Genomic DNA, 24,345 nt, shown 5'->3' with positions numbered 1-24,345 from the left:
ACTCCTTCTGCCATACTGTGGTTAAAAAGTCATGCAGTTAAAATTGTATTAAACGGGACTCCTGATTTCTCATAGCCACAGATTTAAGAGCAATTGCTTCACATTTAGCTTGTCCAAAGTTTTTTCCAGCAAGAACCTGGCATTGCACTAAGCAAAAAATATTGTGTAACTTACGACAAAGTGCATCATGTGTAACTTAGAACAAAATACATCAATCTCATCCCTGTTGCTGCCCTGTTTCTTTGCATGTGATCTGTGAGAGAAAGCTGCTTGTCTGTTGGTTTTTCTGGTGGACTGTGGAGAAAGGGACCTGAATTTGAATGGAAAGTGCTGTAGCAGGAAGGTGCCGTAGCAAAATTGTGTTTTCCAGCCTCCAGCCCAGAGCTGCAAAGCTCTCCTTCCTCACTTTCTAGTAAACATGATGAAAAAAAGACATTGCAATGTAAGTTTGCATGCACACAGAGTGAAGGATCATGAGGTTTTTACAGACAAATTTGAAGATGAATTAGGCTTTGAGATACTGTCTGTTTAAGGATTATATTGTTAATAACCTAATTTGACACACATTTTTCCCCCCTTCAGTCACTACCTGCAAAGCCTCTCTGAAAATTATCTCTTATGAAGCAGTGTCATTAATAGCTTCCTGCAAGGTTTCTTTTAGAAGTGGCAGAAAGGTAAATAAAAATGAATTAATACAGCATTTTGGGTTTGTAGGCAAAATATGCAAATATCTTACTGACAAAGACTTAGTAGCATTAAAGGCTTTCAGATCCTATCCTCAGAGGCTCTTCTTGTGGAATCAGAAGCCTTTAGGCAACCTTTAACTTAGTTTACATGTAATACATTCTCTTTCTCCCTCTCCCATTCTCCCCTAATGTCCTCTTGGACCAATTCCCTCTGGTGCAGTTTCCAGCTTCACAGTTCATGAATTTTATTTGCAATCAATAAATAAACCCATTATCAAGTTTTGCATTCTCATCATATATCGTCATTCCTCATAAACCATTTCACTGTATGGGTCAGCTTCACTGAGCACATGCCACTCACCTTTACAGCTCAGCAGAGGGCTGTCAGGTACATGGATGGGATGTGTTTGAAGATCTAATCAGATTTCAGTTGTAATGAACAATTATGAATAACACTGTGCTACCATTCATCATTATTATCATTATTTTTAACACTATGGTACTGTTTTGAGTTAGTGATCAGCACTTAAATACTCTTTGAGCCCTGGTGTGGGACATATTCTCATAGTATGAAGCAGAGGTTCCCAGACCCACCCATATCATCAATGAAAATGTTATTTCTGACATGCAACATCACAGCATTTATCAGCTGTTTGAGACAAATAAAGAAAGGCTTCTTTCTGGCTCCTTACAAGGCTGTCAAGTTCCCACTGTGGTAAATTATAAAGTAACTAATTTTGAGAACCAGGGACCCACCATGATGAGCCCCTCCTGATAGCTTATGCAGATTTCTTCGGGCAGCATTACTTTGGGCATGGCATGAAAAGGCAAGCCATCCTTGTGGTGATCAGGCACAGAACTTGGACAGTTACTGATTTGTGCCTTGAATTTTATCTGTCAGCCCAGACAGAGTATTAAATGCTGGTGTCACATGCAGTTATCAAATGATAGTATTACAAGGTCAACTGACAAATAATATTCTAACATAAAGACTCCAAATTGCCTACTTTGCTAACCTCTGACAGTGTGGAATCTTGTGCACAAATGAAAAAATGAGTCTATCAGTGACCAAAATGGGTAGAAGCAAGCAGAGAGGGTCAAGGAAGTTGCAAGCAAACATTCCCAGCTGAGTGCGCTTTCATAAGCACAGGAAAATCCAGCAAGTACTTTGAACATATCCTTGTACCACTACCATCACTACTGGGAGATAGCAAAATGGTAATTTTACTACAGTACACCACATTCCTATTGATGCTAATACAACTCATAACAGCAGCAGCATCATTACTCAGCAGTGCTACTAAGTAGTATCACAGCACGCTTTTAGGGAATTACAAATAATTGTTTTGTTAGGTTCATTTATTTATTGCTCTCTTGATTGTTTTGTCATCCTCTGGACCTGACCAAAATTGATGGGGAGAAGATATTTTGAGCCTTCTCAAAGAAGGCACTTTAGATTTCCCACTTTTTAGGGGGATGTGTTGACTACAGGGATATATCTTTCCCTCTGTAGTCTCTGTAAGAAAGGGAGGTTTGTGATCATGGTCAAAGCAAAGGTCTAGAATATTGCAGTGGTTTAATTCAGTTTCAAAAATCTCTTGTCTGCATTGGACCCTGAATTTAAGTGATGGAAATGAATGCATGACTAGGTGGCAAAGTCCTGTGTCTCGTTGCGGCATCATGTAGCCAAAGTGGTTAATGTTTGAGGCAATTCTCACCTCAGCACCATGCCTTTAAAGTAATGAAAGAGTTTTTGAGCTTTGTATCCTTCTTTCTAAACTTGGTACTAAGCCAATGTTGAAGTTAATATTTATGAAGTTTCGGAAAATTGTTTTCAGGGTAAGATTTCTGGTAATATGAATTTTCATATTTTAAGCAACTTGATTTTAACTTTAATGGCCCAAAGTGTATTTATAAATTTTGTGCTGTGCTCACAGCCATGCAAGTCAGTGTATCCCTGACAGTGCCAGCCAGGAGTGATGTGTGCAAGGCAGGGCTGTGGGAGCTCCATGTCCTGTGCTGCCCAGCTGTGGCTCTGCCACTCAGTGCTCTGGCTGGCGTGAGTCAAAGCTGCTTATCATGGGGAGCCAGGTCCCTCTTGGTGTATGGGGATGTTTGAGCAGTGATACAAAGAAAGAAAATGTCCTGCAGATGCTTAATGATGAAGTTAAAGGATATCTCCTGTCTCAAACATCAGTTCCACCCTCTTCTCTCATGGATGCTTTCTCTGAAGTGCACTGTGGATTCCTGTAAGTATAACTCATCTGCTGCAGGGTAACATAGAGAAAACATAATAATATTTTCTTTTGATCCTTTACAAAACTTCACTATTTGCTCACAAAAGTATGCCAGAAATCATAGGCAGAACCTTACAGTAATGACAAATGATTTTGCTGCTGGTTTTGTTTACATTTTTGGTTCACTTTTTGTTGTTCCTAGTTAGTCTAAGATTTAACTCTACAAATTGTGCATATATAGAGCAGACTTCTCATTAGTTTTAGCAAGGTCACTGTTTCAATGGGGTTTTACCATCAGAAGGGAATGTTGCCATCATCTGATCTCTCACCCATGACCAGATTTGTTTAGGAAAGCATTGTTATAATTTCTGCTGCAAGTTATATAACTTGCTTGTCTGATATATTTTCTAAGGTCTATACTTATTCAACATCTGATTCTTTAAAGATATTAGGTAATTTGGATTGCATATATAAGTTTAGTTTACATGATGCACTTGCTATTAAACCATGTTTATTTGATTGTGGGACTTCATGTAGATGTGATGCATCTTATGCCAACGACAAGACTGTTTTACCTGCAGATACCAGATACTGGAACATGAGAAGTACATGATAATCTTACTTTCTCTTCAGAACTCTTTCATCATAAAGTACACGAGCAATCTTCTCTTCCAAACAGGGAAGACATGCTCCATTTCTTTATACTCTTATAACCCTTATCTTTAAGTTATGCTTCTCTGTATTGACCTACTGTGTCTGCAAGTTATTTTTCTGAGCATGTCTGTGCTGGCTGTTAGAGTGTCAAGGCCTTGAACACAAGCCAAACTGTTTGGTGGGGCCCTTTCCTTTGTTTCAGTGGATGTTTGCCAGAATATCTAAGTCTTGCAGCAGCACTGACTGTGCTGAACTCTCCCAAAGCGACATCTCTCCCATCATACACGGACTACCACATTTCTGATTTGAAGGGACAAGGGAGCCACATGTGTATGTATCGGACATAAGCAATAAGCCTCCACAGGGTGTAGATTAGAAGGCTCACTTTGTGCACTTTGGGTGTCCTGTGAGGCAGAGGGCCAAAGGTTAGTTTCCTGAGGGATGCCTTTGACTTCCTCTGGATCTCAGTGTGCTTGATGCATATGTTGTCAAAGAAGCTCAAGACAGACTGTTGGGATGGATTTGCCTTCTCCTCCCAAACTAAAGAGATCACTACTATGCTTACACCATTGGGGGAGGGATTTCCAGTCACTGAGGTGGAAAAGCTCACAAAACACCTAATTTATACCTAAACTGCTCCCAGGATTCACTGCTGAGAGCCTCTTTCCTCATCCTGCTTGTGTGGGCTGCCAACTTCATACCCCAGCAAGCAAGCAAGAGGACATGGTGCAGGTCACACGGCTGCACCTTGTAGTCCCTGACCCCACCTCTTGCTGAGGAAAAGCTTGCTTTTCTGGCATTAGTCAGTAGTGATGTGGATTTAGAGTAGATACATGTTTCATGGGAAGTAAGATCCCACGTCTTAATGGAAAATCAGGAACATTGTTGCAGTTGACAGAGCACCCACGCTCTGCAGCCAAGGTGGGAGATTGGCCAAGGTGGGAGATTCTCTTGGCATCCTTTGGCTGCATTTGCACAGAAAGCAACACCCATGCTCCCTTTTGACATAGGCAAATGCAGATACAGCTCTCTCAGAAGCTGAGGGACAACATTCTGTTGAAAATGAGGGTTTTGCAATGCCTTTGTGATTTTGACTTAATCACAGATGAATAAAAGCAGAACCACTTCCCATCCTCGGTGATCACATTCACTTCTGCAATAGAAACAGGCTAGGCAAATGCAGACAAAAGCTTTTCTTCTCTCCAGGGGAATTTTGGTTGAGACCCTGGGGAGGGATCTGGCCACTAATAAGTTATTGGCAAACCATCAGACCTGGTACAGCTAACTTCAGTATATAAGTGATTCCCATCTCTCATCTCCACACGAAGCAACCTTAGGTTGCATTTATATAACAGGCCCCCTTTGAGTCTGTGTCCTGATTTAATATCAATCTAATATAGATTGGTTAGAGGTAGTCAGCATGGATTTACAAAAAGGAGGTCATGCTTAACAATCTTGATTCATTTCTCTGAGGAAGTGGCAATGAAAGTGGACAGCGATGAAGAAGGAGACATAATTTACTTGGACTTGAAAAGGCTCTCGATACAGTGCCACATAACAGATTAATTTATAAGGTTAGCAAGTATGGGATTGATAGTAAAATCCTCAATTGGATATAAAATTGGCTTGGTAACAAGACCCATGAAATGGCAGTAATGGTTATAGATCATGCTGGGGAAGTGTGATGCACCTGGGGTGTGTGCTTGAAGACATTCTAAAGATAATAAGGATGGGCAAAGCCAAAAACAAAGGTGGTGGAAAAAAGAAGAAACATGCTGCAAAAAAGAACACCTGAAGGCAGGCTACAATCTCATGAGAAGCAAATGATCATGCCAATGTGCAACCCGAAATTTCAGGTAATATTTAGTGAAGAAAATTTTCTAGGAACTGAAGGAGCCCAAGTCAGGCACATAAGCTGCAGATCTTGTGGCAAGGCAAAAGTATACAGAGCAGCAAGGATCTTCCCTTTTAAATAGGAGAAAGGGCAAAACTTACAGCTTTTTCAAGGTGCCAATGAGCAATAAATAGGAGGCATGTTCTCAGAAACTGATTTTATCCTGAAAAGTCAGAGATCTCTTGGGCCTTGCTGCAAGGATGAATCATAGCATTTAGGTTGTGTTTACAGCTCAAAGAAATCTTTGGAGAATACTGACTCTTTCCATTTTCTATGATCTAAGGAGACTGGATTTCCTGAGATGAAATAATTTTTTGTCACTACCCTGCAAGATGATACCTTACATGCTGTAATAAAGCAGACAAGTGGGTAGAAGAAAGAAATGAAGTACAGGAAAGTCAACAGAGGACAATAAGAGACCTCAGAAATTCACAGTACTGAAAGAAATTAGGAACTGGTTTCAGTGAATACTCATCTCCTTACAGTGTAAACTTTCCCATCTCTTGGATGGTATTAAAAGAGGGTCTGGGAAGCTGTGCTGGTGACACTGATGTGCCATCACTTAGCACTGCTGCCTGCTCAAGAAAATACAAGCTTTGGTGTCCAGCAGCATTTCCACCATTGCTTTTATATAAAAGACTCAGGCTGGCAGGCTCATTCCCACAGATCATGGGTGAGAAGGCAATCTTTGCAGCCCTGCCTATGCCTTTGCCTCACTCCTCACCTGTTTTAAAGGTAGGAATCTCTGGATGGATCAGACCATGCAGCTTGGGAAAACTGAGAAAGGCTTTTTAATCAAACAAAAAAGAGCTTCTCTCTTCGAGTGTGACTGATGTGGTACAGGATTAGAAAGGAAACGATGCAGGGTAACAATTAGCCTGACTCATTGGCCAGTGGTTCATGCTATAGGCTGTGCTTTGTTATTTGATTGTGAGTATTGGCTCAAAACTTTGGTCTTGGAGCCATTAAAGTCATCAGTCAAGCTCTCATTGATTTGAGCAAGACCAAGACTTGACCCTTTGTGGCTGTGCAAAGGACAGAGATAAACTTTTAAATCAATCAAGAGCGTAGACTCATTCTGCTGGGGTCGTATGGTTAATACATCCTGTTCCTGTCATTTCCGCTATAAATCTGTGAATGCGTTTAAAGCAAGAGGAAAACCTGATTCCTTTCCTTTTGCCAGAAAATATTATGCTCCCTTGAATTACAAACAAGAAAAACAAGGAGTCCTTCTGCTCAGGAAAACTTGTAAGGGGAAAGGTAATCTCAATATTTCCATGTCTCTAGAGTCAGTGAGAAGTAAGTTGAGACAAAGTACTGGGCAATACAGTCTCCTGTCTGCAAAGCATGCAAACCTTCTCCCACTGGCATCTCATAAGATTTTATTGGGTCCTGATGATCTTTTTGCTCAAGCATTAAGTCAGTGCTCATTGTACTGTTGGTCTACAAAAAGATCCCATATTTTTCCACATTGCGTCTAGTCTACACAGCTCCTACAAGTTGGGAAAAAGCTTATGACTTCCTACAAATGTAATCAACCTCACAGTTATTGACTTTGTCTGCTTGGCTTCAGACCCAGGTCACTAAGCTTTCTGTATTTACTTCTAGAGTACGATACTTCTGGAAATGTGAAATATATTATATGAAAAAAGTCTGAACTACTCTGAGTTTTTGTTTTGCTGAAAGACACACCCCATGGTGATTATGGAAATAAAAGCTGTTCTTCCACTCTCTCTTGCTGACTTTAGGATTCTGAGCAAGACTTCTGAACAACCTGATTCAGGTCAATTAAAAGAAGAACTCTGAATCCTTGGCTTATCTCCTGTCATTTTGCTTTCAAAAAGATCCTACTTGGTCCTGTTGGGGCCATGAAGATGATCAGAAGTTTGGAGCACCTTTTCTATGAGGACAGGCTGAGAGAGTTAGGGTTGTTCAAGATGGAGAAGAGAAGGCTTCAGGGAGACCTCCTAGCAGCCTTCCAGTACCATGAGGGGGTTTATAAAAAAGGAGGAAGAAGGACTTTTTTATACAGGCAAATAGTGACAGGACAAGGGACAATGGGTTTAAAAAGAAAGAAGGCAGGTTTAGATTAGATGCTAGGATGAAATCCTTTACTCAGAGAGTGGTGAATCACTGGAGCAGGTTGCTCAAAGAAGTTGTGGACAAGCCAGGCATTACCATTGTTTGAAGTGTTCAAGGCTAGGTTGGATGGGGCCTTAAGCAACCTGATCTAGTGGGTGGTGTCCCTGCCCATTGGAGGGCAGCTGGAGGGGGTTGGAACTAAATGATCTTTAAGGTTTCTTCCAACCCAAACCACTCTACAATTCTATGATTTGCTGAAAAAATGTGGATGTGATATAGGTTTTATGAAAATAGCTTCCAATTCTCACTTATGAAAAGATGAAAGAATAGGGGAGAGAGGAAGAAAGGATCTTTATTATGCATATATACATAGGTACCACCCTGTGTGCATGCATGTGCATGTTTTATAAAGGGTTTGATCTTACCTGAGCATCTGTGGCTCTGGTGACATCCCATTTGTTAACATTTCTGTAGGCTCTTCAGTAAACTCACTGGATAGATGACAGTTCATTAAATTAGTTGACAATGCATATCCAGTCTTTCCACCCTCCTCCCCCAGCCCTAAAATGAAAAATAAAGAAATTACAATGGTAAGAAGGGAAAATACTATGCAAATAACTCTGAGAGCACTGACACATTTAAACTAATGCATTTCCTAGAATCATAACAATAAATGTGCTGTCAGGGGCATCACAGTTACTCCAGTGACAGGACCACTGTGCAAAAGCACCAGTGCAAGCTGTCAGAGCTGATTATTTAAGTACTCCTGAAATATTTTTCTTTCACTGTAACTTCTCAGAGTCATGAGGCTTGGAAAGAGCCCTTTTCCTCTTGCAACACTTCAGCTAGCTTTTAAATACCTGCATACATCACCTTGCAAAACAAGTGGGTTAGGAACAAATTTTTTAGAGATGGCAGTTACTGAGATCAGTTGTTTTGGGAAATGTCCTTTGATGAAATGAGTTGAGAAGATTTGCCGAACTTCCTGCATGGCAAAGAGTTTTTCCTCAAATATTACAAACATAGCAGCTAGGCCTACCCCAAAGAACCCTTTCCAAAGGGGATAACACTTTCAAGTGGTTTATTTTGTTTGTTAAAGTTGCTGCAGATAATGGAGATAGACGAGTGCAACAGCATCACTGCGAAAACCCCTCCATGAAATGGCCTTTCCATAAATTTCTTTAATACACAAACTTCCTCATTCAACTGCAAATCTTAGAGCAGTCTATTAAGTTTCACCATCAACTCCATGCTCTGATGCATGTGTAGGCAGTATGGTTAAGGTATAAAAACCCCTTATAATTGCTCGGAAATGCCCCTCTCAAGCCCCTTCTTGGAATTAGTGGCTTTAGTAATACTGCTTATTTGGAACAGGCATGTTATTCTTCCATTAAGCTTTATTCTGGTCCTTCTTTCAATCTGCATTTAAATTCTGTTTTCCTCTCGGTTGGCACTGGCACCCTTAGCTACCTCATAAACAAGACGTGTTGCCAACTGGAACACGCAAGCAGAGCTGAAAGCAGCACCGCTAACCTCTGCTTCTCTCTACCCCCTGCAACTTGGACTTGTATCAAACTCAGTTCCTGGAGCCTGGGAAGTGGGCATCCTGAACTGCTTGGAAGCTGAAAGAGCCAGACTTCAATCTATTAAGGTGCTGGGCTGGCTCACTGAGCTACAATTGTGCACATTTTTTCTTTTAATCAGCCCAGCAAGCCAGATTCACATGCTCTTACTTCAGCTGGGTGTATCTTTCCCAGTAAGGAGTTGTGCTGGAAGCTGTGAATAGACAGTTTTACTCAGCATTTATAAGGCAAGCAGAATTTGACCCAGAATGACAAGCCCAGCAGCATTAATTTTTAAGTGGACATACAGAAGAGATTAGGCACCCAAAGTTGCTTAGAGATTTTGGCTATGGGCAAATTTGCATTCTTAGAGAGTGCATACTCAGCATAACAAAATAAAATACGGAGTTTGGAAATATTTGCCACAGGTGGGAGAGGCACTGTAAAGAAAGGCAATGAATGCAGAACTGCAGTGGGTGAGAAGGCTTCCACTCCCCTCCTGTCCCACCCCCTGCACATGCAGCAGCAGCCACAGGGTCGGCACGCAGCAATGGGTACCTGGGGAGGCATCTCCTGTGCCTCAGCTTCTCCCTGCTCTTTACTACAGAGACAAAAACCACTTGGCCTAGGCCTTTTTTTACCCAGAACTTATGCAAGGTTGCTCTCTTTTTAAGGCCAGCCACTGTGTGTGGGTTTCTGTGTAATCAAATGTGTATTTGACTTTTTTCCCCCCTTTCATTTGTGGGACCAAGACTTTTTGCCTTGTCAGTTCTGCACTGGCAAATGTTTCTGTCCTCAGTTGGTAAGGCAGAATGTCTAGCAGCATGACACCAACTACTTACAGGTCGCCACTCTGGGGAAAGAAAGTACACGTTTAAAAGAATCAGCAGCCCAGGTAGGATATAATGTGACTGAAGAGTTTCACTGTAACATTGTAGAGTACAAAAATGAAAATATAAAGTGCATTTTAAATGATTAATGTACAAAAGCTGACCTCTTCCAGTGTGCATTAATCAAGGAAAAAATGCACACTTTCTATAGTGGTTAATGTTGCAGGTTCATTATTCAGCTTTGATAATGTGCATAAAAATGCTCAATATGACAATGAGTTGGGGTAGCTGAGAATTTAGAATGGTGGCAAGTTTGTTGTAGTATTTGGATTAGCATTCTTAACCTACATCTTGACAGCTTCCTTTCTTCATTTCACAAGTGTTAATAAAATCTTGCTTTTTCCTCTTTCATTTTTGGTTATTTTTTTCTTGTATTTTAGTTATTTTGTTATTTTTTCTTTTTTTCTTTTTTTTTTTTTTTTTACAAAATGATTAAAAAATACCTGCTCAAACAAATACTACTAGCATTCATTAGTCAGGATGGTTATATGTAAAAGAAATGATGCCAGATAGTAACAAATCCAAGAGAAGTTTATTATGAAAATGGCACCTGCGGGATGAAAAAAAATTAAGTTACATAAAGACAACCATGTATGACATGTATGAGAATCTACAAAAGTATAAAAAGAACCCTGTTGTAAATGAAGTATGTACATTTCTGATTTGCAGCATTATCAATGATCAATGAAAAAAATGTTTCAAATAAGCCAGGCACTCAAGAAGTTAGATTCGGTTAGCTTAACACAAAATAAATGTACCATAGCTGTCACTTTTTAACATTTTAATTTTTTTATATTGTAGAGTTGGTAACACTGCTAAGATTTATACGAACAGAATCCCTTTCCCCATTATTCAGCTACTTGGCACCAGTCTCCTCATAAAAGATTTCATATATTTGTACAAGAAATAGTTAAAAACACAGACACAGTCTTCACAGGTAATGAAGTTTTTTTTTCATTTTGTAATTTTAAACACTATGGATTTAGACAGCAGCTGTGATTATCTGTTAGTTTAAATCACCAGAAATCATTTTGACACAACACAGAAACATTTATAAAAAAAACCCAAAACAACAACAGCTGTCTAGCTGTTTTTTGTAGCTGATAGGTGCAGTCCTTTGATTGTTCCATAGCTAGAGCAGAGCTTCCAAAATGAAACTTTGAATTTCACAATCAGCTTTCTCACCTTTTTCAGACCTACATAAATCCTTCCCATGGAACCTTTAAAAGCTCATTAATTAAATTTCTAGCATCCAATTCCTTTTTTGCTATCACTCCTCCGTGGCTTGCACCTGCTTCTCAAATTCAAAGCTACCGCAGAAATTGACTCAGCGCAGTGAGTGATCAAAAATTCGAAGGACAGTTGAGTTAATACATTAGCATTGCACACGTAAGCGAATACATATGACAATTCTAAGCTCGTTTTCCTTTTTAAACAATGCCAGTTGACCTTTGAAAGAATTTCCTATCTCACTGGTAATTGCTCTACATATTGCTCTGCCAGCCTACCTAGGAGAAAACCAAAGAAATGCACCCTCTGCTTACAGTTCGAGCACAAGGACTCTGGGAATGTTAACAACTGAGGCTATATGGCGTCAATTTGCTTAATATATCTGAGCATTACTCTGTAGTGCATTGTGGGGTACACTGGAAGAGTAAGTCATACCCAGAATTCCTCTGTGGGAAAAAATGGCTCCATTAACCTTGAGCTAGTTAAGAGTCTTTTATCTCTGAGAGTGAAGAAGAGAGAACGAGAGAGCGAGAGAAAGAGAGACGGGAAACGTGTAGAGGAGGAGGAGGAGGAGGAGGGGAGAAAGGAAGGGGGAGAGAGAGGTTTGAGAATACACAACAGCAAAGCAACAGCAGAAATTAAAAGGTATACAGACAGTGGAAGCAGCATAAGGTGACATTACAGAGGAAGGCCACCACACAAAAACCACTAACCCCCAAGAATCACTGGTTCACTAGGACTGCAGGAATGGGACTTTACCACTCCGGACTAGAGATAAAGCACAGAGAAGACAAAGGACAAAACAACTACATTAGCTTAGTATATACTGCATATAGTAACACACATTGAAACTGCAATGGGACTGACAGCCAAGGACACTTACACATTGTACACATTACAGTTCTCACATCTGTTATTAGATGCCTTAACAAACAGCTGCCAAAGATGGAGTGGAAGAAGAATTTTATATTTGACAGTCATTTGGAGTGTTTGACACTACACTGTGATTTCTGGCAACAAAGACAAAATAGGAGATTTCTTTTCTTTTACTTAATGTGCAGTTTTCAGTTGTAGTTATCTATTTCAAGCTTATTAACCCATCCTTTAGTTTTAAAACATATTGGTTTCAACACTAGAAATAAGGAAAAAGAAAACAACAAAAAATACCCAAATCAAAGAACAAAAAGAAATTTACAACCTTCCCTCTATAATATTAAATGAAAAACAAAATAAAACATGTTAAATAGTTCTTCTGGTTTTTTTTTTTACTCTGAAGTGTTATTTGATGTTGTAAAATTAGCCTCAGTTACACTGAGAAAAAAATAAAGCAAAACAATATGCACCTAAGAAACTGCTCCTCGCGTCAATTAAATTGAGTTTTTTGTTTTTAAGCTCTTTTTGAAAAAGGCTTCCTGACCCATTTAAATTTGATGTGAGGCTATGCTTGTTAGTTTGGAGGTAACAAATTTTAAGTCCTGCAGCAAATGTTAATGAGGGCTTTTGTCTTAACTAACCAAGGAGACTGCAGCACCCCACTATAAACCAGTACGGAACACATTCTTTCAAAAAAATCCAGCCCACAAGCTGCATATTGTATGAAGACATTACAGATTAATAAATGATAGCACCATGGTTTTAGAAATTAAGTTAAAGTTTCTGTAATTAACATTTAGTCCAACTTTTTAACATTCTAGTCACAGGCCAGAAATTAACTTTTTAAGAACCCAAATTATTTTATGTGCAAGTAAGAAAATCTTAACCATAAAAAGAGAATTAAACTCTGCATAAAATTCTAAAATACTATCCCCTATTTAAAGGAATTAGGAACAAAACCCCCTTTTCATTTGACTTAGTCAAACAGGGCACATTGTTTATGCTTGTCTCTTTTAATCTTGATCATATCAAGATCATTTTGAAGTAAAACCAATGGTTGTCACTTTAAAATCTCTTTACCACAACACTGAGTATTCTATGGCAGAGGCATACACATATTAAAGGCATCTTAATAAAGATGCAAAGGAAAAAACACACATCTTAGAAGAAGACAAAATGGCAGGCAACTGGTACTTCGACTCTCTGAAGGCAAAAATAAAAAAATATCTTTACATTAAAGAATAAGTCAAGTTAAAGAGAAAGGGAATGAAATGGGGACCATCATATTGAGATAATAAGCTGACCTGCTCAAATTCAAAGTGCTAGAATTAAAGGTCTAAATTAAAACATAGTCTATGCCTCAGAGTATAACACTGAACACAGTATGTGGTCATATTTCAATCCTCCTTCCGTTCCAGAGTCTGTGTAGTGTGAATGCCATTGCTGTACACAGGAAATGGAAGAGTGGAAAAAAGTCCTTCGGCAGTCGTGAACACATTCCCTGCAGGCATTTGGGTCAGACTGGCCCCGCTCACAGCACTTCCAAACGGTCCCGACATGTTGAGTCGGTGAACGTGGTGGTAGAGCATTTCCATCGGCGTTTTAGGATCCAGCCCAAAGCTGGGGCTGTTAACATCAACAAAGTTAACAGCGTGGGTGTTGGGGAGGAGGTTGCCCTGCATGGCTAAAGTAACTTCAGCTGGAGCATAGCGAATAGTGCCAGTGGTGTAGACCCTCTGAGCAGCAGTGCTGGTCGCAGCAAGGGTTCCTGTTACCCTGTGAACCAAAGGAAGCACCACATTGCCTGCTTGTAACCTCTGAAGGGCTTCCAGATCCCCAGTGTACAACAAAGAGTTGGACGCTGTGGGACCTCCTGGATGTTTGTCCCTTGGAGATGCTGAAAGTGGAGGTGACAAAGGGTCAGAGGACACTGGAGCCAAGGCCGAGTTGGATGAGGTGCTGAACTGAGTTTTACGGCTGGCAGTATTTTCAGTCCCTGGGGGGGTGAGAACAGAGTCTGGAATGGAGACATGTAAACTACTGCTGGCTTGGGGGGAAGGGAAGTGCTCGGAGCTGGGGGGCTTGGTCATACTGTAGGGTGATTCATTCCTTGAGATTTCCCTGTTGGGTGGGTAATTCCAAATACTGCTATCGTTATCAAAATTGATAGGTTCTGAGATTTCTGTTTTAATTTTGAGCACTGAGGCACTGTTTGGTGACGAGAGCAGCTGGGGCTGGTCCACCAAAGCTGAGTCAAGTCCATTTGGACTTGAGGTGCTTGACAGCCTTCTCCGGGTCATGCTGCCTCCCTTTTGCTTTTTTCTCCTCTTCTTCCTCTTCTGATGTTTGCTGGAAGACTGGGCATTTACTTCACCTGCACTGTCTGAGTCCTTGGCACTGTCAGAGGTCAGTGATTCACAGTTCTGCAACCGCAGGTCTGACTCACTCTCAACATAGCGCTCCACCTTGATCTGCATAGAGCCAAGAGTGCCAAAACTGTCCTCAGGGGCCTTCTGATTCTCGAAGTCTGAGTTTTCAAAGCTGTCATCACTGTCCCTGCTGTCCTGGTTGCTGGAGCTGTTCCCATCCTCATTACAGTTCATTTCATTATCTGACTGATTTCCTGACTTTTTCCTGTCAGATTCAGGGTCTTCACTGTTTTCTGACTGGTTTCCTTTCTCATCTGACTTTGAGTTCTCATTGTCCTCTGGAGCAAAATGAAAGTGAAACAAAGCATTAGCAATAGGAACATAATATTATAATCCAAGTCCAGGTTTCTACCTACCAATGAAATTAGATTTGCTTTAACCTTTATTTTTGGCAAAACATGTTCTCTTCTGTAGAGCTGCATTTATTTTTTTTTTCAGTGTTGTGTTGGGAGAGTTTTGATCACCATGAATGTCTTTAACTCAGGACTGTCAATGCACCAGAAGCCTATGCTACATGGCTGCACCTCGATTGAGGGGCCTTTTCATCTGCTCACCGGACAGGAATCATGATGACAGCTGTGAGCACAACAGCATTGTAGCTGTGCCATCCAAAGAGGAGTCAATGAACAATCCCATTATCCCCTAATGTTCTGGTGATTGTTCTTTCACATCCATGTTCTCCTGCAGTGGGCAGGCATCCACCTATAGCACTAATTACTAATGAAGATTCTAGTACTCTCATCTCATTTTCCTATGACCATTGCCACTTTTGAAGTGACATAGAGTCTCTGGCTGCAGTGGAATTACTGCTGATTTCCTCCCATGTGAGAGGAGAAGCAACTTGTGTATGAATGAATGAATAAACCAGTTAAAATAAATGAATAAACCAGTTTATTGTTAAAACAATTTTGCTATGTTGCTAGACTGTTGCCTTATATTGTCCTGAAGGAAAACAAGTATAAAAAAGTACAGAAAAAGTAATCAGCCAATGAATCAATTTCTTGGTTGATCCAAATCATCTAAAGACTATTGAAAATAGCACATCTACAGCCCCGAGAAGCTGTCACTCTTCTTGCCTGAATTAATTTAATTATAATTCTAATACGGGTGAGATAAACACTGTAGCCCACTGGACTCGGAGAGCCAAAGCAGCTCTGAGACTGAATATGCTCCATTATCACACTATGTTTGAAAGGGTCAAAAAAGGTTCCAGGAAACCTCGTCCTTTACAGACCAGCCAGAAATCTTTTGTTGCCTAATAAAAGACGTTTTTCACTCATCAGAGCCAAGTACTACCCTTTTCAACATCCTTGCTTTAGGTGGAGAGGGGAAGGATTCATTTGCCTCTAAAGATATTGGTTATTTCTGGAGCCTTGTCAATATCAAAGTATTTCCCAGAAGTGCTGAAGGTGGGTTTGACAGGAAAGCTGCCTGAGCATTCAGGACACTGCCCTTTGCAAGTCACTTAATGGGACTTCTGGTTGTGTGAACAGCAGCAGAGAGACCCTTCCTTTTGAAAAATAAAACCTACAGGAAAAAAGTCGTGGCTGTAAACCCCTAAGTCTCATCCAGCTTTTTGTTCCACCTAGGACTGAATTTGTCCTACAATTTTTTCTTCCTTTTTTTCAAGATGCTCTCTTTTAAGGCCATGGTTACCAGCTGGGGAAGGGTGGTCTTAGAGTGAGGTGGTCTAAAGCTACACAATATTTGCCTGGGATTATATCACAGCTTGAACTGAACTTGTTGGTTTCATCTAAAATATGGTTCCAAATTCAGGTCCTTTGGCATTTCTATTTAATGCCTTTGTAGTAAACAAGCCCCTGTGTCTTCTGCCTTCCAAGACTTCCAGACATCTCCTTCAGAGATATAAATATCCGTGCACCTTTGGAATGCTGCCTTGCTCTGCATCAGCTTTAGAAGTCATGAATGTATTTCTCATGTGCTCACTTGGAGAAATCTCCAGTGCATTTCCAGGGAAATGCAAACTGTTCTCCACATATGTGTTATTTGGCTATTTAGGAACAAGACAGCATAAAGGAAGCACTGGGAATGGATGAAGAAATTCCCAATGACAGTGGTCAGCAAGCCTGCACATTGACTTAAACCAAACTGTCAAAGTATAACAAATAAAAGCAAAAGATGAAAGAGAACATCCATATAAAAATATTATATAATAGCATATAATATAATATCCTGATCCTCTTCTTGCTTTTTCTTGATTTATATCACAGTGATCCATTTTTTCTACAGAGTTTTTGGTAGTTATCATAGACATGAGAGAAAAATCATCTATCTATCTGTCTGTTTGTCTATCTATCTATCCACCCATCCTACATAGAACAGCTGAATAACATCTTTACTTCTTGTGCTACAGGAAAACACACTTCTCTCAAGGCCAGATGATTTGCACCTATGCCTAGGTAACCACTGTTAAAACTAACAGGGAATGTGTGAACCATCTGTGCACTGGACCATCTGTAGGACTAATTTACACATACAACTTGAGAAGTACACTCAGCTTTTAAAAAACAGCTGAAGTCCCAGACTTAAAAAGCTTAGAAACAAGTTGTTGAACACACACATTTTAATTAAATATAACTTTTAACCCAATAAAACTCTAAATTTTTTCAATCTTTACTGCCCCCTAGTGAGACTCTTCAAGAATGTATTTATACAAAAGGAGTCCTAAAGATTGATGGTGGAGACCTCTCTGTAGAATGCCTACTTTGGAAAGAGAAGACCTTGAATTTTATCCAACAGTTGCAATCCCAAGTCCTCTGCACAAGGCAAAACACCTTAAGCACAGCTGGGAAATCAAATATTTACTTTGGTGCTATGTAGGCAAGAATGCGTGAAGAAAGCGAAGAGAAATTCTGAGGAAATGGAAAGGCTGAGGTCATGAAAAGATTTTGCTAGTGTTTTTCAATTTAATTTTATATGATTTTTTTGTTTGTTTGTTTTAATGGAACAATACTCGAGAAGGAAAAGCAACTGAAAAGCTGATCCTGTGGCTTTCATGACAAGAACCTCTCGTGGGTGTAAAGGCACACCATGTGTGTTACCTGAGTTGTCCTTTGAGTCCGATTCAGAGTCAGAGGTCTCTGAGGATTCTGAGGTTTTCTCTGGCAGGTGAGGAAGTTGTGCAATATCCATTGGAGTGTCCTTGTACTCTGGGTTACTGAAGAGGATACAGCAAATATAAAGAGGATACAGCAAATATAAACACAATTGGATGATTTGCAGTTTCATGATTTTTTCCTCTTTTCATATCAAAGTTCAGGAACAAAGAACAGGAAGAATAGCAGAGTAAACACAGAAACACATATTTTTAGCTTCAGAGCTTCACAGCAGGGATTTTGTGAAGGTTTATTTTAATACTGCAGTCAAAAACTTTTATTGACCAGGTACTAAACCTTGTTTGATTCTAGTGAAGTTTTAGAGCTATCAAAGCATCCTTGCTGAAGTGGGACATCGTGGCTTGTGTGATATCTAGCAGTAAAGCTACACTGTGTAATCATCCAACAACAAAATATCTTGATTTCGATCCCATTACTGTGCCTGGGAGGACAGAGAGAGTGTTTTAACTCTTCCAATCTGTTTCTCTCCCACTGGCAATGTCTATTAGAGTTATCTCTGTAGAAATGTTCTCTATCAGCCTTGCCAGAGTCCTTTCAACGCCTGTTTTTCTCAACATTCCAGTTTTCCACATTTTAATCAAGCATATCATACATGAAATTATTAAGGAGGTGCTCAGCTAGGGCTAAAAAAGTGACCACTGTTCCAAAGAATCTGGCCAAAATTAGATAAAAGAGGTTACATATTTTTAAATACAGCACACATACATCCACATCAGCAAGAAACCAAAAACAACCTCTCTAACTATGTGACAGATGCACATGTGCATGTTAAGATGCATATGTTAGGGATAAAGAACTGTCAACACACCCATTATAATCATATCTTCATCTGCTCATGTGGTGCTCACCTGTGACTTGTTAGCGAGGAACATGACTGCAATCTAAAAAAGCTCCACTGCCAGAGAGATGGAAGAAAACCCCTGAAACACTCTGCTTTTGCTTGGTTTGTACCTTTTAAAATGTGTTCCTTTCTTAAATGCGTGCAAATACAGGGGAACAGCCATAGCTAAACATAAGTGGTAGAGAATATTAACAATAAAAAAGACTTTAATAATTTTTGAATGAGTGAGCATTTCCATGCAGTTCAAGTTCAATTCTGGTAAAATGGAAAATCCACAGTCCTGCATGGAACAATACGAGGCAGCACTGGGGGTGCCTGACACACTTTTAGAATGACAGTATGCTCATATTCAGCCTCTTGGAGTGCACTGTGAACACTCAGAGTTCACACCGTTCACATTGAGATGCCGTGTTACAATTATCATCTTTATGGCTTTGTCCTGACAAAGTGACTTCATTCTGTTGCATCCCAGGGCAGTCCCCAAATTTGCCCCCTCCAAGCAAAAGATGTTTGAGGGCTTTCACACTGTGAATAACAAGTTGCTAGAACAAGAACAGCATTAATCCTCCCTGTCACTATAATTAGTCTATCCTTTTACAGACAGCTGAATCATACTTTCTAATGCATGGAAATGTATACAGACCAGTACTCCTGCTAAGAGTAGACCTAATTATGCCTTAATCTGTTATTAAAATATTATTTGGACATTTAGATCTTTTGTGAATTCCAGTACAAGGAGAAATCTAAATTAAAAACACAAATTCAGTGAAGATGTTAATATTTCTCTAACAGACTAGAAAAATTGGGTTCTGGGAGGAGAGCTGGGGAAGACAGACCACATGGCTTTTCTTTTCTTTTTTGTTTTTTTGGTGAGGTTAGGTATATTCTGCTTGTAGAGGAAATTATTTTATGGCATGTTTGTGGACTAGGTTCACCTATTGTCTGGAAAGCAGCAAAGGGGAAAGAGGCAGCTGTTCATAATTCTTATGCACGACTTTTACAGCTAAAGCAGGAAATATGAGAACATTTCTGAACATTTTGCAGCCCTGTTAAGGACTGGGGCAGTGAATCTGTACTTCCAGTTCAGAATTGTCAGCCTTAATCTGACCTCTGGAAATGCTGCATTCTGCCTCACACTTGCAAGAACAGACAAAAAAGTAGCAGGATAAGGAAATGTTCAGAAAAGTCTGTGCTAAATCATATCAGGCCAAAAATCTGCAGGTGCCAGTGAAAACTCCGCTGCCGTGCGAGGTTTCCCTCAGTACCCCTTCAATGCTCTCCTGCCAGGGGTTGCTTCCTTCTCTCCCCCAAAAGGGGAATCAAAAGCATTTCAACATGCAAGTTTAGGCAGGCACAGTCTCTTCAGGGCTTGCTGGACTTGGCATAATAAGTCACAATCTAACCCCTAGACATCACTTTGAACTCTCATGGCATCAAAGGGAATATAACAAACCATGACAAGCACTTTAAAAGGAGAACAGGCCAGAAAATGACAATTGCATTTCATGACAATCTCAAGGTTTCAAATTTTATTTGTTTGTTTGTTCTGCTTTGGAATGAAACAGAAAATCTCCCAATCTTGTTGAACATTTTCACAAAACAGAATGTGCTGAAAGGTATTTTCAGATGAGAAAGGTCAGGTTTATAATTCACTGTCTCTCAGTGACTGTTGGTTTTCCCTTGAGCTCTGAAATCAGTCCTTTAAAATACTGCTAAAACAGAATTTCTCAGGGAACAGCATTTCGTTCAAGCAATTACTAGTATTTCTATTTAAAATAGTTCTAATAGCTTAAAATAGTAGTTTATAGTACTTTTGTTTTTAAATCTTATATTGCATTTTTCAGTGTATTTCAGTGTATTTCAGAATATTATCTGATGCTTACAGGAACAACAAAGTTGTTTGAGCCTTTTTTGTCCTGAGAAAGTTCCTCTCTCTGGAGTGAACTGGCAAATGCCTTTCAAAGATAACTTTTTTTTTTTTTGCTGTACCAGCAGATTGCTTCCCTGCATTTTTAATATCCAAATAAAACAGTGCCAAACACTTCACACCAGATTTTGTAACACAGCCACTGAAAGTTGGTGTGGATAATTTTTATCTTTGAGCTCACATTGAGTAGATTTCAGGGCATGCAATAAAATAGTGGAGGGTTTATTTCAAGACTGAGGCAGCATAATAATTCAAGAATATTCTCATGTGCAGAGATACGACAGATGCCTCAGTAACTATAACAAAATGGCACGGCTTTTGACAAGGACTACATGAAAAGTTCTTCTTAACTTTCTCTGTTAGGCTGTTGTTTTTTCCTAGACCTCTCCCTGACAGAGACAAGGAACAGAGACAGCAGCTGAAGTGAGAGAAGTGACTGGGAGACCTACCTAAGGAGGTAATTGACCCAAATGATATTCTTCTCACTTGCGTTCTTGGCGTTGACAGCTATGGTTGCACTAGATTGTATCCAGATATAACCTCCGTTCTTCTGCATCCAGCGGTAATACTTTGTTACACACTGACCCTTATTCAGCACTGACAGGAAAACACAAACAAAACACAAGCAAGATAGAGTACGTGTTAGGGTTGTGGTAAAATGACCTTCATTGTACAACGTGACACAAGTATAAGCAGAAGATACTTGGCTTCTTTTGGATTTAATACCAGTAAGATGACAAACAGGATCTGAAGTTCAGTATAACTAGCATTTTACAAGTTTTAAAGTATAATTTTAATCTACTTTTGGAAACTCCAGTGGAAGAAGAAAAGCAAAAAAACCTACAAATCTCTATGGTTCTCAGAATACTTATTGCTGTGTGGACATTTCCAATGCACTCAATGTCAAACTGTAAAAAAAGAAAAGGAAAAAAGAGGCAAATTTATATGTGATTTATTCATAGCTTCTAGGTAGACCTCTTTGAGATTCTGGATATTTGAAAGGTTTGGGAAGATACTCTACCCCTGCTGCTTTGATCATTTCTCCTCATTGCAGGCGATATCAACCACTGAACTTATACATCTGTTTCTTTGATCTTGTCAAACAGAATTTACAGTTCTCAGATGAACCAAATCTCCACTGGTCAGTGGGGGAAAAGTCTTTGGAGAATTTACTTTCTACCAGAGCAAAGTAAATCCACCAACAGGCTGAGAAAGAGGCCTAGGGGAGGCACAGAATGGCTTGGTTAGAGCCAAAGAGTGACAGCCCTCTCAGATGCTTGAAATATGCTAGGAAACAGAAAGAAGTAAAAGCAATCAGTAATGTGAAACGGCGCTGGTTGATGCTCACAGCAAGACAGCTTAAAAATACAGATGTTTAAAGTAATACCTCAGCCAAAATATTGCCAAGTTGAAACGGATTTGTTTTGTATCTGATTCTTCCGCGTCAGGAGAAGGGAATGAAAGGCAAAGCTTTCGGTGGAAGGCAGCAGAACGGTTTTATAAAACGCGTAAAGTACACAAAGTCTCGCAGGGCCGCTGCTGGAGCCCTTTCCCTGCCTGCCTGCCTCCCCATTCCCGCAAAGCTTCCTGCACTAGAGGGCAGTGTGCCTTCACAGTCTCCGCCGGCTTTTGTCATGTCCTTGTCTCCGTCTGCTAAAATGAAAAACCTCTAACTGCTGTAATAAATTTGGCTAAATTAGCTGCTAAATGGTTATCTCAAGTAATATGTATTTGCATTAATCATCTTGCTCTAAACCAGAACAAGCCAGAGTCCTAAAGACGTAGTAAATTCATATTGTCCATTTAATTACGGCTAATAAGTGCTTCATATACAATAGTTTCATGAAGTACGTTTTCTTTTTTTTTTCTTTTTTCCTTTTCCTTTTCTTTTTTTTCTTCCTTTTTTTTTTTCTTCTTTTTGTTGAGAGAAAAGAAAAAAGTCACTTTGGAAAAGGATAAGTATTTAAGGCAGTTAAAGTTCTGACCATAAATGTGACAAATGACACTTTGGAGCTTTCAAGTTAACCAAGTGTCTATACCCCCAATTATACATGTGAATGTATCTATATCTAAATCTGTGTACAGCAGATATCTACAGAAAAAAGATGTTTACAAAGGCAGCCATACAAACAGTGATGTTTCCTTACCTTGGAGGTATCCTCCAATCCCCACAGCAATTTTTCAACTACTAGAGAAAAACATGCATGTAAAATAATGCCATGTAAAGTGAATGTGAAGTGCAAGTTATGTTTAGCTCTAATATAAACAAATATTTGTATCTGGGTCTTATTGTTTTTAAGCAGACTCTAGTGAACTAAGTTTGGTCCTGGCAGACATCAATATTTCCCTAAATTTTTACTTTTGTATTTCAAGCTCTAAATATTCCACTATGATAATTCATTGTCTTCAAAACCTCATTATACAGCAGAATAAAGATAAAACTTGAACAACTGACTACCCAGCATTTCTGTCAAACCAGTGTTGTAAGCCACTTTAGAAAACAATCTCACATAAATTAGCCCAAGCTTATCAGTTAGGAAGAATAAGGGAAGAAAAGCACTGCTGTAAGTTTTGATTATGGTAAGCATTTCCATTTCAGTAAAACAGGACATTCAAAATACTCGGCTTACAGCTGAGTGTAAAACTGATGTGCACACAAGCGTGGAGTGATACTCTCTCTCTTCTGGAAACATGAATACCCACAGCTGAGTGCAGGAACTAGTAAAATCTATCTGCACTTGTACCTACTAAATACACTAGTGTCTTCCTTGGAACAGTTTTATCTAAGGAGTTTACCCTGCTACACAGATGCCAAAGGACAACTGTCCACATACACATTTGAAAATCAAAGTACCAGGTGAGTCACTAGGCAGTGGCTGAAGGGCACACTGCAGTTATTCATAGTAATAGTCATAAGTTCCCAGATTCTCCAGCTCTTTTGGTCATCCTAGACAATTCCTCCATCCTTCAGTAACTTATACATTGGTTGTTGCACCACTGGAAAATCTGTGTCATGGACCTAACAGAGCATTCATTTCAGAGCTATGGAAAAGAGGAAAAGATGCCTGCTTTCTCAAGAATGAGAATTTTGTGCATCAGAGCTATATACAAACCATCTGCACTCAGAGTTCAGGCTCCCAAGCACAAAGAATACATCCAAAGAATGTTTGAAATACTATATTAAAAATGAACTTTCTGTGAAGTTCATCTACCTGCAAATTCTCACTCTATTTTTGGCCAGCTTAGATATAGTACCAGATACACAGAATTTTCCTTGCTGTGTCTGTCTAAAGCACATTTCATATAAGAGATTTGTGGCCCATGCTCTAAAGGAAGTCCCATGATTCAATATAAAAATTCTCTCTATAAAGAGATTCTTCGGCAGGCAAGCTGCACTGTGCTGCTAAATCTGGTTGTTACCTCCTGTGAGAGTGCACTAGGCACCCCAACACAGTTCTGAAAATTCCCAGTATACCTTTAAAAGAAATTTCTAAAGGTGATGAAAGAAAATGATAATGAAAAAAATTTGAATTGTTTTCTAATTTACAGTATTCTTTAACTGCTGGCATTGCCAACCTGCAACTTTGAAATTAGATGAGCATTTTGAGGCAAAAAAAAGCAATTAGAAGGAGGCAACAGGGAAGGAAATTTATCCAGTTTATTGTTAACTAGTTTTACTGATAAAGCCCAGTTTCATTTTAAAGATCTTCAGTTTGCATGTACAGAGAGTCCATTATTAAAGTTCCTGATTTTGAGAAGAAATAAAAGCAAAGAATCACTCCACTCAGCTCTGATTGTGAAGATATGTTTTCTAACTAGCAACAGACCATGTATTTCAGTTTAGCATAAACTGAATGTAAATGTAATGCCATGTAGATTACATCCTGAATTGCCAGGATGTTT

General features: G+C 39.5%; 1 protein-coding gene across 3 annotated transcripts in view; it reads right to left on the bottom strand.

Moving 5' to 3' along the window:
• Window positions 1-10,515: 10,515 nt before the first annotated feature.
• NPAS3 (neuronal PAS domain protein 3) overlaps window positions 10,516-24,345 on the bottom strand; it is a 592,966-nt gene continuing 579,136 nt past the window's right edge. For all 3 annotated transcript variants that reach the window (XM_054275330.1, XM_054275332.1, XM_054275333.1), the window contains 3 exons: window positions 20,892-21,039; window positions 17,600-17,715; window positions 10,516-14,815 (listed from right to left, as the gene is read on the bottom strand). In XM_054275330.1, the coding sequence (XP_054131305.1) occupies window positions 13,506-14,815; window positions 17,600-17,715; window positions 20,892-21,039 (1,574 nt within the window). In that variant the 3' untranslated portion in view covers window positions 10,516-13,505. The remainder of the gene's footprint in view (window positions 14,816-17,599; window positions 17,716-20,891; window positions 21,040-24,345) is intronic.

Source organism: Melozone crissalis, unplaced genomic scaffold (genome assembly GCF_028551555.1).
Source record: "Melozone crissalis strain CALT ecotype California unplaced genomic scaffold, PUWL_Pcris_2 ptg000018l_1, whole genome shotgun sequence".
NCBI lineage: Eukaryota > Metazoa > Chordata > Aves > Passeriformes > Passerellidae > Melozone > Melozone crissalis.
This window is presented reverse-complemented; position numbering and strand designations above follow the sequence as displayed.